General features: G+C 41.8%; 1 protein-coding gene across 2 annotated transcripts in view; it reads left to right on the plus strand.

Annotated features, from left to right (window-relative positions):
• DDX10 (DEAD-box helicase 10) overlaps positions 1 to 14,546 on the plus strand; it is a 207,827-nt gene that overhangs the window by 41,380 nt on the left and 151,901 nt on the right. For both annotated transcript variants that reach the window (XM_064171186.1, XM_064171193.1), the window contains exon 13: positions 7,486 to 7,939. In XM_064171186.1, coding sequence (XP_064027256.1) covers positions 7,486 to 7,939 — 454 coding nt within the window. The remainder of the gene's footprint in view (positions 1 to 7,485; positions 7,940 to 14,546) is intronic.

Genomic DNA, 14,546 nt, shown 5'->3' on the forward strand with positions numbered 1-14,546 from the left:
TCAGGCTGTTGCCCACTTTATTGCTCTCTTGTCTGGCATGTCTGTGCACTGAGATTCTCTTAAACTGAATTGCAGAAAAGCTGCAGCCTTTTTGATTTTTTTAATATCATATAAAACTATTGTATATCTAGAAAACATACTTATATTTTAGAAGTATGTATGTGCATATCTATACATACACATATTCTAGAGACAGATCACCTAAGCTATGGTACTTTAATATTCTCTCCAGTATCCTCTCATTACAAATAGCTGTCAAGAATAATTTGCTGGAGGAAGACTTGCACAGGCCTCATTAACACAGGCAGTCTTTAAGATTGAAGGAGAACCTTGATGCCTGCAAAAAAAAGAGGGATTTTTCTTTTCATTGCAAAGGATCACAGGGTGTTAGGGGTTGGAAGGAACCCAAGGAGATTGAGCCCAACCCCTCTGCCAAAGCAGGACAATACTATCTAACACAGGTCACAGAATAATGCATCCAGACAGCCCTTGAAAGTCTCCATAGAAGGAGACCCCACAACCTCTCTGGGGAGCCTATTCCAGTGCTCTGTGGCCCTTACAGTAAAGAAGTTCCCCCTTGTGTTGAGGGGGAACCTCTTTACTACAACTTACACCCGTTGCTCTTTGTCCTATGACAGGGACCAAGTGAGCAGAGCCTGTTCCCCCCCTCCTGGCCAGCCCTCGGACACTTACAAACATTTATCAAATCCCATCTAAGTCTTCTCTTTTCCAGACTAAAAAGCCCCAGGTCCCTCAGCCTCTCCTCATATGCCATGCCCTCCAGACCCCTAATTATCCTTGCAGCCCTCCGCTGGACCCTCTCCTGCAGATCCCTGTCCCTCTTAAACTGGGGAGCCCAAAACTGAACACAGTATTCAAGATGAGGTCTCACCAGGGCAGAGTAGAGGGGGAGGAGAACCTCCCTTGATCTGCTGGACATGCTCATCCTAATAGACCCCAGGATCCCATTGGCCTTCTTGGCCACAAGGGCACATTGCTGTGCCGTGCTTAACTTGTTATCCACCATGACCCCCAGGTCCCTCTCCACAGGACTGCTTTCCAGCAGATCACCTCCTAGCCTGTACTTTGACAACATAAAATGTAAACAACAGAGTGGAAAGGAATAATTAGTTAATCTGGCTTCCTGGATAGGAGACAGGGATTTGAAATATTTAACTTCTTGGCCACTTAGTTTTGTTAAATACGAACATATATAAATCAGTCTCCATGGGCAGATCATAACAGATGACTGTGCTGGATAGACAGGTGAGTCACAACTTTTAAGATGATGCCAAGGAAGGCAAATGCCTCTGTGAATTTCCACATGTCTTCTAGGAGGAACACAGCATATTTTTCTCTGCTTATCCCTGTATTGATACCTACGAAATAAATAAAGCAGGTTGAATCCAAGTTGTTTGCAACATTTGCTGGTGTTGTTTACAGATCAGTGTTACAAAACAGTAGGTAGCTGCAGATGCTGTCAAGTCTGAAATGGATAACAACAGGTTACCTGATCCATCTGTCCTCTTAACTGACCCGGGAAAGCACTGCACTCTTACTCCAGTTCCTCTTGCTGTGAATGTATGCTTGGACAGAGGGTTTCATTCACTGTCTTGTTCCAGCTTCCATGAGCAAATGCAGGTCTGCCCATTGCAGTCTCCAGGCAATGCCCATCAGAGGCTTTGCATATCTCATCATCCCCTTGTTGGTTCTTGGCACTCTTCATTGCCCTTGTACTTGCTTGCCTACACTCCAGACTCCTGCCAACTAAAAAGCTTGCTCCAGATAACTTTTTCTCAGTTGCTTCTAGTCATCACGTACCTGTAATCAGACAGTATTTTTCATGCTGATACCTAGTTAATTTCACCCTCACGCAGTATTACTTATGCGTGGACCTCAGTATTCCTTTCAATGATCTGTTGAGTTTGAGCATTTTGTGCACAACTACCCCTCAGTCACCTGCAGATCCATCTGTCTCTTTTTGAGCTTTTTGTAACTGCTTCTGAACTTTCTGATCCTGCAGTACAGATCTCTAAAAAAGCTGCAGTCTCCTCTTTCAAAGTCCAGGGTCATTAGTCTCTTAGTCATCATCCTTGTTTCTTCTAGCATCTTCAACTACCGTTTCTCATTTTGCAACCGAGCATGCTGCTGACCTTCACTCACCTTAGAAGTAAATGTACTTTCGTATGCATGAGTAGCAGCTCCAGCAGAGTGCCTCTCAGAGTTGGCTTACCCAACTAACTTGGAGAAGTGGTCTGAATGCACTCTAGAAATCTCTGTGGCTTGTGCTCTGCTATGTTGCCCTCGAGTACCTGGAGTGCCAGGATCTGCAACTCTAATCTGGATGTTCCTTTTACCTTTGTAAAGAAGGCTTTAAGATCTAGAGAGGTCAGATGGATGATTAAGGCCAACTGCCAGATCCTGCATGAGTGTCCTAACAACCCCATGGTAAGCTACAGACTTGTGGAAGTGTGGTTGGAAAACTGCAACCCGGAGAGGGACCTGAGGATATTGATTGATAGTCAACTGCATATAAGTCAGCAGTGTGCCCAGGTGGCCAAGAAGGCTATTGGCATCCTGGCTTATATTAGACACATTTGCTAGCAGGAACCAGGAGGTGATCATGCTTCTGTACTTAAGGACACTGCCTTTTTCTGGACATGCTCCACCACCTCAGTGTCCTTCTTAAAGTAAACTGAATAAAATACTCAAGGTGTGTCCTCACCAGTGGCCAAATACAGGAGGATGATTAAGGGCCTACAGCACAGGTCCTGTGAGGAGCATCTGAAGGAGCTGGGGTTGTTCAGTATGGAGAAGAGGAAGCTTAGGGGAGGCCTCATCTCTCTTACAACTATCTGAAAGGAGGCTGGAGTGAGGAGAGAGTTAGAGGAGGTTTGGACTGCATATTAAGAAATATTTCTTCACTGAAAAGGTTATCAACCATTGGAATGGTCTACCCAGGGCAGCAGTGGAGTCACCAACCCTGGATGTGTTTAAACGGTGTGTGTATCTGGTGCTTAGGGAGATGGTTTAGTGTTGACTCTTCTTGCTGGGTTGAGGGTTGGACTAGATGGTCTTGAAGGTCTCTTCCAACCAAATATATTACGTGATTTTGTAAGTCTTCTAAGTGATTTGGTTCCATCCAGGGCATCCTCTTTGTTGGCCATCTCTTTGATATTAACCCATAAACTCTTGATTAGCCTGATTCTCATTATTAGTAGAGTGTCATACATTTGAGTTCCTTAATGTAGAGGGCTAAAGCTGGTGAGTAAAATAAGTAACACAACAAAAGCAGTTTCTCTGTTTGTTTTGTTTATTAATTGGACCATCTGGGAAGTCTGTTAATTCAGCTTTGTGTCATTTCAGTTGATTTGACTTCTGTTTTCAAATGGTTGCTCATCCTGTCTTCTGAAAACATTTAAATGTTAAATGTAGCTGCAGTATACATTGCAAAGCAGCTAATACATGTTTCTTCTCTTGAAAGAGCTCCTGGGAATATTTAACCTTTTCCAGGCTATTTTTAATCTGTCTGAACCTGTTCTGCAGTGAAAGAAATCTCTGTGCTGTGTTTTTATGTGTTCAAATAGTTTTGAAGAAGTTAACTCATGGAATATGTCTAATTTGGTCAATGTAGTAACAATATTAGCATGAAGCACTAACTTGTAGAAAATCGTTGTGCAGCAGTTCCACAGAATTGATCTCAGGGTGTTTACAACTGGCTCATATTTCAGAAAGGGCTGGAAGTCTTCAAGGTGCAGATTAGCAACTCTTGTGAAACTTAAAAAGATTTCTCTGGTCTTAAATTTCCTGTTTAATTTGTTTTGTCCAAAGGTAGGTCTTACTCTGAGTGTCTAATGTTCCACCTTTTTAAAGAATTAAGATAAATGCCCAGCTTTTTACTCAATCCAAGTACAGGCATGATGAAGGCTGGGAAAGGACTGTTTAGAAGGGCTTGTAGCCACAGGATAACGGGCAGTAGTTTTAAACTGGAGCAGAGCAGATAGAGGTTGGACATAAGGAGATAGTTCTTTACAATGAAAGTGGTAAAACACTGAAACAGATTGTGCAGAGATGTGGTTGAGGCCACATCCTATGAGATGTTCAAGATCAGACTAGCACCAGCTTCTCATCAACATCCCTTCAGGTAGTTGTGGACAGCAATGAGATCTCTCCTCAGCCTCCTCTTCCTCGAACTAAACAGCCCCAGCTCTCTCAATCGCTCTTCGTAAGATTTATTCTTTAGGCCCTTCACCAGCTTCATTGCCCTCCTCTGGACCTGCTCCAGCACCTCCACATCTCTCTTGTATTGCAGTGCCCAAAACTGAACACGATACTTGATGTGTGGCTTCCCCAAAGCTGAGCCCCAGGGGACAGTCACCTCCCTACTCCTACTGGCTACAGCGTTTTTAATCCAAACCAGGATGCCACTGGCCTTCTTGGCTGCCTGGGCACACTGCTGTGCCATATTCAGCTGCCTGTCTATTACAATGCCTAGATCCCTTTCTTTGCAGTCAGCTCTCCAGCCGCACTGCCCCAAGCCTGTAGCATTGCTTGGGGTTGTTGTGACCCAAGTGCAGGCCCTAGCCTTTGGCCCTGTTGAAACTCATCCCACTAACTGTGGCCTATTGATATAGCCTATCCAAGTCCCTCTGAAGAGCCTCTCTACCCTCATTCAAATCAACACTGCCACCTAACTTGGTGTCATCTGCAAACTTACTGATTACACTCTCATGCCTGAATCAGTGTCACCAATAAATATGTTAAAGGGAAGTGATCCCAACACAGATCCCTGAGGAACACTACTAGTGACCTGTTGAATCTTACAGCATGAGGAAGCTTTTAGCAGTAGTAGAATGTGTTTGTCTCAAATTGTTCTCCATTTGGAATGTAATATGGAGAAGAGGCTCTCAAGACTCAAACCACTGACATTTATTTTGAGAAGTTATGTAACTAAAAGAGGTTGGGTGTTGTTTGCACAAGACTTTGTTTAAGCTTATCTGCTATTACTTTCTTACCAAATTTGAGCATAGCACCTTCCCTCTCCCCCAGATCTGAGACCTCTGTTCTTTTGGCTCAGCTGTCGTTTGAATTCTGGTAGGGCTGTCGTTTGAATTCTGGTAGGGCTGCTAAGCACTGTAGAAAAATTACCCACACGAGACAATAATTTTATGCAGTTGTTAAAGTGAGACATCAGTGCAGAACAACAATATGATTCTATGACAAAACGTGTATTGAAATCTCTTCTACATTGTGGGCTACTCTTTTGGACTGTTTATTTAACTTTTGTTGTGGAGAGAGTAGTTTCTTCATCTTGTCTGCAGCCATGATCCTGATCTTTGATACTAACATTCAAGACCTAAAAAAGAAGCTGTGTTAAAATTGGAGTTTGCAACCCTGCATAGTGTGTGTTTGTCTGCATGACAACCTACTTGCAGCAATTTATCAACAGCTGACAGAAATACTTTATGTAGAATAATGTGAAATCTGGAAAAGCCAAAAAGTGTTTCTTCTGCAAAGGATTTGTTTTGTTACTTTGATCCCTTTGGCAAAAGGTCTGCACATTCATTGACATTGCAGCAGTCTCTTTATTTGTGTTTTACTGTGCCTGGTGTGGAAGGCCCAATTCCAGGTTTGAATCTCCTCTGGCTGCTGCGGTGAAGCATTACATCTGCTCGCTTTGATTATTTTTGTTTCAGTCAATAGGCCAAACTTTAACACATGGTTTCATTGCAGAGGTAATTACTGTTAGCTGTCAAACACAGAAACAAGTTTCAGATTGCTGGTCGCTCTAGTTTCGGTTCCCAAGTGTGCTGTGTTCCTCTCACAGCAGTGTGCTGTCAGTACAAAATACGCTGGATAAAAACTTCCTTTTATCTTTTTTTTCCCTAAACCTATATTTGCTTTATTATTGCTGCAATCATTTGTAGAATAAGAGCACTGAGTTATCAGAAATACTTAAAACAAAATAAACTTTACATTAAAATGAAGACTTCATACATTGATACACTTGTTTGTTGTCACAGTATCACTGTCCTAGCAGTGTTGGCTGCTTTTTGGGTCCATATCCACTTTTCTGCATTTCAGCTTGTGGCCAGTGCCAGAATTGCCCTGTTTAGCCATAGATGTGGTTGTGTTTGGGTTTTTGTTTGTTCATTATTTAAGCCAGGTGCTTTTTCTGCTGACTACTCTGTCTCATTGACTGCCTTTAATACTTCAAGGATCTCCAGGGCCTAGAGTTTACTCTTGCTGCTCTGCAGTGTCGTTTGGATGCTTCATGGACTGTTGGTAATGACATTTCTGCTAGGGAATGTAGATTTGATTTTTCTCCTGTGACATAGCTGAGGCTTCTTTATTCAGAGCTGACAGGTGAAGAAAAGGCATAAAGCTGTCTACCTGAAATGGGCAACACTGAGAAGAGAGGTGGTATATGACAGAATCTGAATTGACAGGGTCTGGTCTTTTATGTGTCTGTGTGCACATGTAGCCATTTTATTTGTTTAAATGCTCTTTTGCCAAATGCTTGGGCAAACTTACGAGTATTGCAAGCACTATCAGTTCTGTATTGTGATTTTAAATCTAGCTGTGTTCTCTGTGTGTTCCTTGCACAGCAGCAGTGACTCTCTACATCTTTTATTTGTCTAATGAGAAGAGTTCTTGTGAAAGAGACTTCATTTTTATTTTTTTTAATTTTGGGTTTGATGGAGTCAGGTGTAGTAATAGCAAGTGCAAAGTATTTTGAAGTCAAATGATCTGTGTCCCCATGCAATGCTCTCTTATTCTTGCTATACAGTATTTTTGCTTTTTGGCTGATTTTTGTCCTTTCCTGTATAGGTAATAGTAGAACTTTGAATTGCTGTGAATAACTTTGAATTGTGAATAGCTGGGCAAAATAGTGGTGGTGTTGGCACTGCTAGCTATGTATGCCATGAAGAAAAAGCCTTGCTGTAAAGGGATGCAGACAGGTGATATTTCCTTTAGAGGAGAAGTATTTCTCCCTTGGCTTTTTATGCAATTAGTCTTTTATCCGTACTGTGTTTGTCTAATCTCTTCCTCACTGCAGGATGGTAGGGATCATATCCTGAGTGCATCTATCAGTGAAGGACACTGGCAGAGATTGGTACTCTTCCAGTCCTTGACATTTCTTCAATACCAAATTTATATTGGTGTTTCTTCTACCACTGTATTTTTCTGTGAATTATAGATAACTTGCTCTTGTCTATGGCTTTTCAGGTTCTTTGTTTGCTTTCTTTCCTGGGAAGATCTGTAGTTACAAATCTTTCTTGAGAATTCTCAGCTACTTCATTTTCCTTTCTCTCCAAACCTTGAATTTTTTAAGGTAGACTATCCTGTTGTAGGCCAAATACTGTTTTGTAAGTAAGTTGGTCAAAATGTATTGCTGTGAATTACGATCATTAAAATTGAATCACTTGAGCCATCCGCAAAGGCTTCTAATTTAGGAAATTTTTGTTTTGCTTAATGCTTTAGATCACTTGGCCTTGCAATGGCACCTCGTGTGAGATTTCTTCAAAAAGTTCAAAAGCAGCTGCCTGTGAATGAGGAAGCTGATGAGGCAGATCGCCTGAAGGAGATGGAGCAAACTACAGACAGCCTCTCCTCAGTAAATGAGGGAGGAGTGGAGAAGCACGGGGCTAATTTGAGTGGAAATGTGTCTGTTAACAAAAAGCAAAACGAGAGAAGGAAAGAAACTGAGGAATGTTCTGCTTCCAGTGAAGCTGAGGAGAGTGGTGAGTCTGAGGATGAATCTAAAGAGATATCTGAGGAGGAGGACAAAGAAGTTACTGTACCAAGTGGGGTACCAAACACAGACACCGTGCAGTTGTTTGAAGATGATGATGACGACGATGATGATGCTAAAGATACTGATTTGCTGACAGTGAAACGACGGAATATTTTTGGTGTGGAAGAAAGTCCAGCACTGGTAAGTGTACTTTTTACAGTAAGGCTCATGAATCTTAATGATTTTACATTGGATATACTCCAAGTGAGGAGGAGAAAACAGAAAATTCTAATCTTAGAAGAATATTTGCTTGAAGTCAGATGTATTTTCCATACATGGCAGAGGTCAGAATTGTGCCCAAAGGAGAAGTGGTGTGGTTTTACGCTTTTATCACTTTAGGTTATTAGCAAAAAGTTTTATTTGCACAGTGAATATCCTTGTACTTACTTTAATTTATGAATAACCTGATTTGAATACCTAGGAAATGTTGACGGTTTTAATTCTTGTGATTTACTGATTCTTGTACCTCTCTAAATAGCTGCCCCTTCCAGTCATAATTTTGATGCTGTACTGCAGTGCCATAGCGCTGGGAACCAAACTGAAATACATGATGAGCCATTTCCTGTAACAAATGGTCTCTGTAATAATGTAACCTTCAAGCTGTGATTTTTACTTTCAGCAGAGCCTTTGCTATTAGGAATTAAGCCAGTATCAGGGCAAGTGAGAAAGAGTGCACACACTTATGGTAAAGCACGGTTATAAAGGCTTATTAAAAGTATTCATGTAGATCTTTCATTTCCTTGTCAAGTACCTTTAAAGTTCAGGATTTCTCTGGGCTTGGTGTTCTGAGAAATACTACTTTAAATACAGTGTTACAGTAATGGTAGCTTTGGGTGGTTTGGAAATTAGAAAGCATGTTGTGGATTTTTTTTTTTATACATCCTTAACCACCTAGAAACTGTATCTCTGTGGTAAAAAGATCTAAGTGAAGTAGCTATCTGGTTCAACAAGATGTTTTCCTAAACTGATATATATGCAAGGAGAGCGTCCTTTTGGGTGAAGTATTTGTTTTTCTAACTGGTATTTTAAATCTTTCTTTTTCTGTGCTGCTATCAGGGCACTTGTCATGAACTTGTGCTAATCAGTCCACTAGCTGCACTTACAAGCAACATCTTCCCTTTATTATTTAGTGAAGTGTGTAATCTAGTTTTATCAGCTTTGTCAAAGATGAGCAATTCAGCAGTAGCCTACTCTCTATCTGCACTTTATCCTATGCTGTGAAGAGGTTGCACAGATTGTCATCTTGTCCAAGAGCAGTGGGTAAAGGGTGCTTCTGGAATTTCCTTTCTGTTCATGTCATTCTAAGCTTGAGCTGTCCTGCCTCAACAGAGCCACTTCCAGGCAGTAGCATTTATTAATTAGTTTTATTTTCATGTAGAAAAGAAACTGCTGTTTTACTAACAAAGTGGAGTAAAGAATTTATGCCTTAGTTGAACAATGGTATTGCTTCCACAACTTTCCATGCTGAAATATATGGAGATTTCATGTTGCTTTTACATGTTGGAAACTGATTTGGGAAATTTTGTTTGGGATATGGTGACAGAAGAATCTTCGATGTAAAAGAGTGAAGAAATGTTATGAAAAGTACCAATGATTTAAAATTAATTCAGAAACTCACTGGCAACTTCTTAGCAGTTTTTCAGCATTAAACATTTATAGGTGAGTTTATGCTCAGGCAAGCCAGACATGATTTTCTCTGAGCCAGCATTGATAAACTGCAGTAAAGGTTAGTGATTTGTACTTAGCGTGCAAAGGTGGAAAGACCTTTTATCACATGAAACCTCTTGTACGCAGGGGCAAAATAACAAAGTAGTTGTTTTTTTAAGCAGATAATGGACAAAACATCAAAAGTTTCAAGATATGTGTAATAAAAAATGCAGTTTAAATACCCTCCGAAAGAAATGGCTGTGGTAGTGCAGTATGTAACTTTTAGGAAGCAGACACACAAGGCATGCTATGCCTGTCTGGGGGAACTAGTGTTGATTGATGCATGTGGTAGTGTGGTTTTTACCTTATGTTACTGTGAAAATTGTTGATATTTGTGGAATGCTTTAAATACAAGGATTCTATTTTTAGTAGGGGTAGGAGAGTGAGAGTTTCTGCACTAACCACAAACTCTCTTCTAATGTTTTGGTATACAAATGCACGTAATAGAAATGACATAGAAAGATTCAGGCACTGTGCATCTTTTATTTCGTATGTATACCTCAGCACTATGTTTTATGGATGTTGAAATCACATTTGTAAGTTGCAGCCCATTGTTTATTTCCACATTCGTTTATTTTTTGGAAAAAAGTTTTAAATGTAGATCAGCTCCTATCTAAAGAATTGGGAAGAACCAATTTCTCTTGAGTTGTAAGAAGCACTGAGCATCGTGAGGGTACTTTTCCTGTTCCTGTGTGTTGGAGTGTCCTAGGGAGGACTTGGGTCCAAGTTTGACTACAGTATACTGCATCATTGCTGTGTTTCTACAATGAGACAGTGCATGAATAGTATCAAGTGCTACAGCTGTTTTTGTTGTTTTGTGGCAATGGATAGAAAGAAAAACCTGTTTTCTGTGCTGCTGTTTAAAAGAAGAAACCTTGGATAAGGTGAAAGACCTTGCCATGCTACAATTCCGTTCAATCATAGAATCAATCGCTCATAGAATCAGCCAGGTTGGAGGAGACCTCCAAGATCATCCAGGCCAACCTATCCCCTAGCCCTATCCAATCGACTAGACCATGGCACTCAGTGCCTCATCCAGTCTCTTCTTGAACACCTCCAGGGACGGTGACTCCACCACCCCATTCCAATGGCAAATCACTCTCTCTATGAAGAACTTCCTCCTAACATCCAGCCTATACTTCCCTTGGCACAACTTGAGACTGTGTCCCCTTGTTCTGTTGCTGGCTGCCTGGGAGAAGAGACCAACCCCCACCTGGCTACAACCTCCCTTCAGGTAGTTGTAGACAGCAATGAGGTCCCCCCTGAGCCTCCTCTTCTCCAGGCTAAACAACCCCAGCTCCCTCAGCCTCTCTTCATAGGCTTTGTGTTCCAGGCCCCTCACCAGCTTTGTTGCCCTTCTCTGGACACGTTATGAGCTTGTGAGTTTGTTTTTTAACATGTGCTCACTAGCTGTGCCCTATTTGAATTTTACTTAAATATGACAGGAGTTTTAGCTAGTGATATAACTCATGGGACTTATTTTAGAAGTACAGTGTTCTTATGTATGAAAAGAAGGTCAGCTGTATGCACAGAGCCATTAGTTGATATGCAATATTTAGCTGTTGTTTAACATTATGGAAATTATTTGTTTAAAGTGCATTTAACAGTGTTAGCAGTACTGATGTTGCAGAGATTTTAAATGCTCCCTGGTTACAAACTATGTTTTTAATGTTAATTTTATGAAATTGGTTGTTGCACTTGGAAATGCAAAGGCTCTTCAAAGCATTATTTTTTAAAGCATTATTTATTTTGAGAACTAAGATTATGAGTCTACTAATTTTTTCTTGGTTTTGTTTATGCTTTTAAGTGTAGTCATCAGACATACTGCATACTGTCAGACTTGTCTTCTGCCATTGAATTTTCTGGTTTAGAGTAGAGAATACTACACTACTGAGCTCTTAAGATTGCAGTGACCCTGTCCATGTCCCCCATCTCTTGCTTTATGGACCCTTAAACTTTTCAAGTGAGATATTTACTGGATGCTTGGAACAGTGTAGTAAACATAAACATACAGAGGGCTGCCTTAAATGGTACTTGTGGATTCTTGGCATTAGACTGGAAGAGCTTGCTGCTTGAATATTGTGGCAATGGAGGAAAATTATTTCACATGTCATGATTCTGTCACAGCTGGCTAGCTTGCCTTCTAATCCAGTATTGCATACAATGAATTACAGTATCACAGTATCACCAAGGTTGGAAGAGACCTCACAGATCATCAAGTCCAACCCTTTACCACAGGGCTCAAGGCTAGACCATGGCACCAAGTGCCACGTCCAATCCTGCCTTGGAACAGCTCCAGGGATGGCGACTCCACCACCGCCCCGGGCAGCCCATTCCAGTGTCCAATGACTCTCTCAGTGAAGAACTTTCTCCTCACCTCCAGCCTAAATTTCCCCTGGCGCAGCCTGAGGCTGTGTCCTCTTGTTCTGGTGCTGGCCACCTGAGAGAAGAGAGCAACCTCCTCCTGGCCACAACCACCCTTCAGGTAGTTGTAGAGAGCAATAAGGTCTCCCCCCTGAGCCTCCTCTTCTCCAGGCTGAACAATCCCAGCTCCCTCAGCCTCTCCTCGTAGGGCTTGTGCTCAAGGCCTCTCACCAGCCTCGTCACCCTTCTCTGGACACGCTCAAGCATCTCAATGTCCCTCCTAAACTGGGGGGCCCAGAACTGAACACAGTACTCAAGGTGTGCAGAGTACAGGGGCAGAATTCTTACTTCTCAGACACATAACCATTGTAATTGACATACTATGACCTCGATAAATGCATATTTGTATAAGTAGGAAAGAACAGACAAAGGTAAATCTCCCTAACTAGAGATGACAAGAAGCATAAAGTGACAGCTAGTTGTAATGTGGTCTTTGGAGAGGAAATGGATCAAGAAAACATTTAATATGCACCAAAGCGAGGCTGTAGTCCTCTAGAATTGTCTTCTGTGATGTGGGGAAGAAAGCCTTTTACCCTCCACAAAAATAAATGATTTTCAGAGATGTGGTTCTTCTTGATTCCACTGGCTTGTCCTTCCAAATGGCATTTCTCTCCTTCTGTTCTGCGTTATGAGAGAGATTTTCACCAGTCTTATGTTCTGCTTTTTTTGTGTGAAACGTCTTTCTAGGTCTTATTGTTTCATGTCCATTCATTTTACACAGATGAATTCGTCTGCTTGATGCTTTTCAAAGGATAGCAAGATAGAAATTACCAAAAGGGGAGGCAAAGCAAGGGAGCACCGTTGTTTCCCTTAGGAGTAGCTTTCTTTGCTCCTGCTGTATCAGTCTGTTGTCTCCAAGAGAAGAAAGGTGCTCTGGGCAGCCTGCTAGCTATAAAAAGAGCATTATTCCATGGAGAGCAAAGCCAGCATTCTGGCACTAAATATATAGAAGTTATCTATTTTAAAGTTAAATAAAAGTCAGTACAATGATGCATTATCTGTCATAAATTCTCCTTTTTACACTATGCAAGTAGCCTAAGTTCTCAGTTTAGTAACTGTGCTTATGTATTTCTAGTTGAATTACAGCAAGTAATGATTTATACAAAGTACAGAATACTTGCATGCAAGTGAAGTAGGCCTGTATTTAAATATTTGCTGAAGTGCTTCAAGAGTCCACCATTATGAAAAAGTATCTTTTATCAGCTGCAAATGGAAAGTGAAACCTGTTGACCACTTTTTTTTTTGTGTTCTTGGACAACATTTACTGTTCAGATTTGCAAGGATACTCATCCCCTTAACTTTGTTATTTGTAAGTAGAACTTTCATGACTTGCTTGCTAGATTAAGCTATATAACAGAAGCTTTTCAAACAGTCCATTTTACAAATGCACAATCCATATGAAACTCCAGTTCTGTAGGTCACTTAGTGTTTTAATCCTTCTTCATTGCTCTTTCAGGTTAACTGCTTTAGCACTCTTCTGTCTACTCCAGATCTGTCTTCAGATTTCTTTCTAATGATTTCTATTTCAATTAATTTTTTAGCAATTTGTTAAGAGCTTCTGTAATTTATGAAAAGATAACTATAAATATTTAGGTTTCTTGTGTCTTTAAGGCAGCATTCCGGATGAATGGAAAATCCTCTGTGATCATAGAATCATAGAATCAACCAGGTTGGAAGAGACCTCCAAGATCATCCAGGCCAGCCTATCCCCCAGCCCTATCCAGTCAACTAGACCATGGCACTAAGTGCCTCAGCCAGTCTTTTCTTGAAGACCTCCAGGGACAGTGCCTCCACCACCTCCCTGGGCAGCCCATTCCAATGCCAATCACTCTCTCTGGGAAGAACTTCCTCCTAACATCCAGCCTATACTTCCCCTAGCACAACTTAAGACTGTGTCCCCTTGTTCTATTGGTGGTTGCCTGGGAGAAGAGGCCAACCCCTACCTGGCTACAATGTCTCTTCAGGTAGTTGTAGACACCAATGAGGTCCCCCCTGAGCCTCCTCTTCTCCAGGCTAAACAACCCCATCTCCCTCAGCCTCTCCTCAGAGGGTTTGTGTTCCAGGCCCTTCAACAGCTTTGTTGCCCTTCTCTGGACACGTTCCAGCACCTCAACATCTCTCTTGAATTGAGGGGCCCAGAACTGGACACAGTACTCAAGGTGTGGCCTGACCAGTGCTGAGTACAGGGGCAGAATAACCTCCCTTGTCCTACTGGCCACACTGTTCCTGATGCAGGCCAGGATGCCATTGGCTCTCTTGGCCACCTGGGCACACTGCTGCCTCATCTTCAGCCTACTATCTATCAGTACCCCCAGATCCCTTTCTTCCTGGCTGCTCTCCAGCCGCTCAGTCCCCAGCCTGTAGCGCTGCTTGGGGTTGTTGTGGCCAAAGTGCAGAACCCTGCACTTGGCCTTGTTAAATCTCATCCCATTGGCCTCTGCTCACCCATCCAGCCTGTCCAGGTCCCTCTGCAGGGCTCTGCTACCTTAGAACAGATCAACACCTGCTCCTAGCTTGGTGTCATCTGCAAACTTAGTGATGCTTTACTCAATCCCCTCGTCCAGATCATCAATAAAGATATTGAACATGTTTATGAAAATTTAAAAAGCAGTCTTTC

Source organism: Pogoniulus pusillus, chromosome 3 (genome assembly GCF_015220805.1).
Source record: "Pogoniulus pusillus isolate bPogPus1 chromosome 3, bPogPus1.pri, whole genome shotgun sequence".
In the NCBI taxonomy this organism is placed as follows: Eukaryota; Metazoa; Chordata; class Aves; order Piciformes; family Lybiidae; genus Pogoniulus; species Pogoniulus pusillus.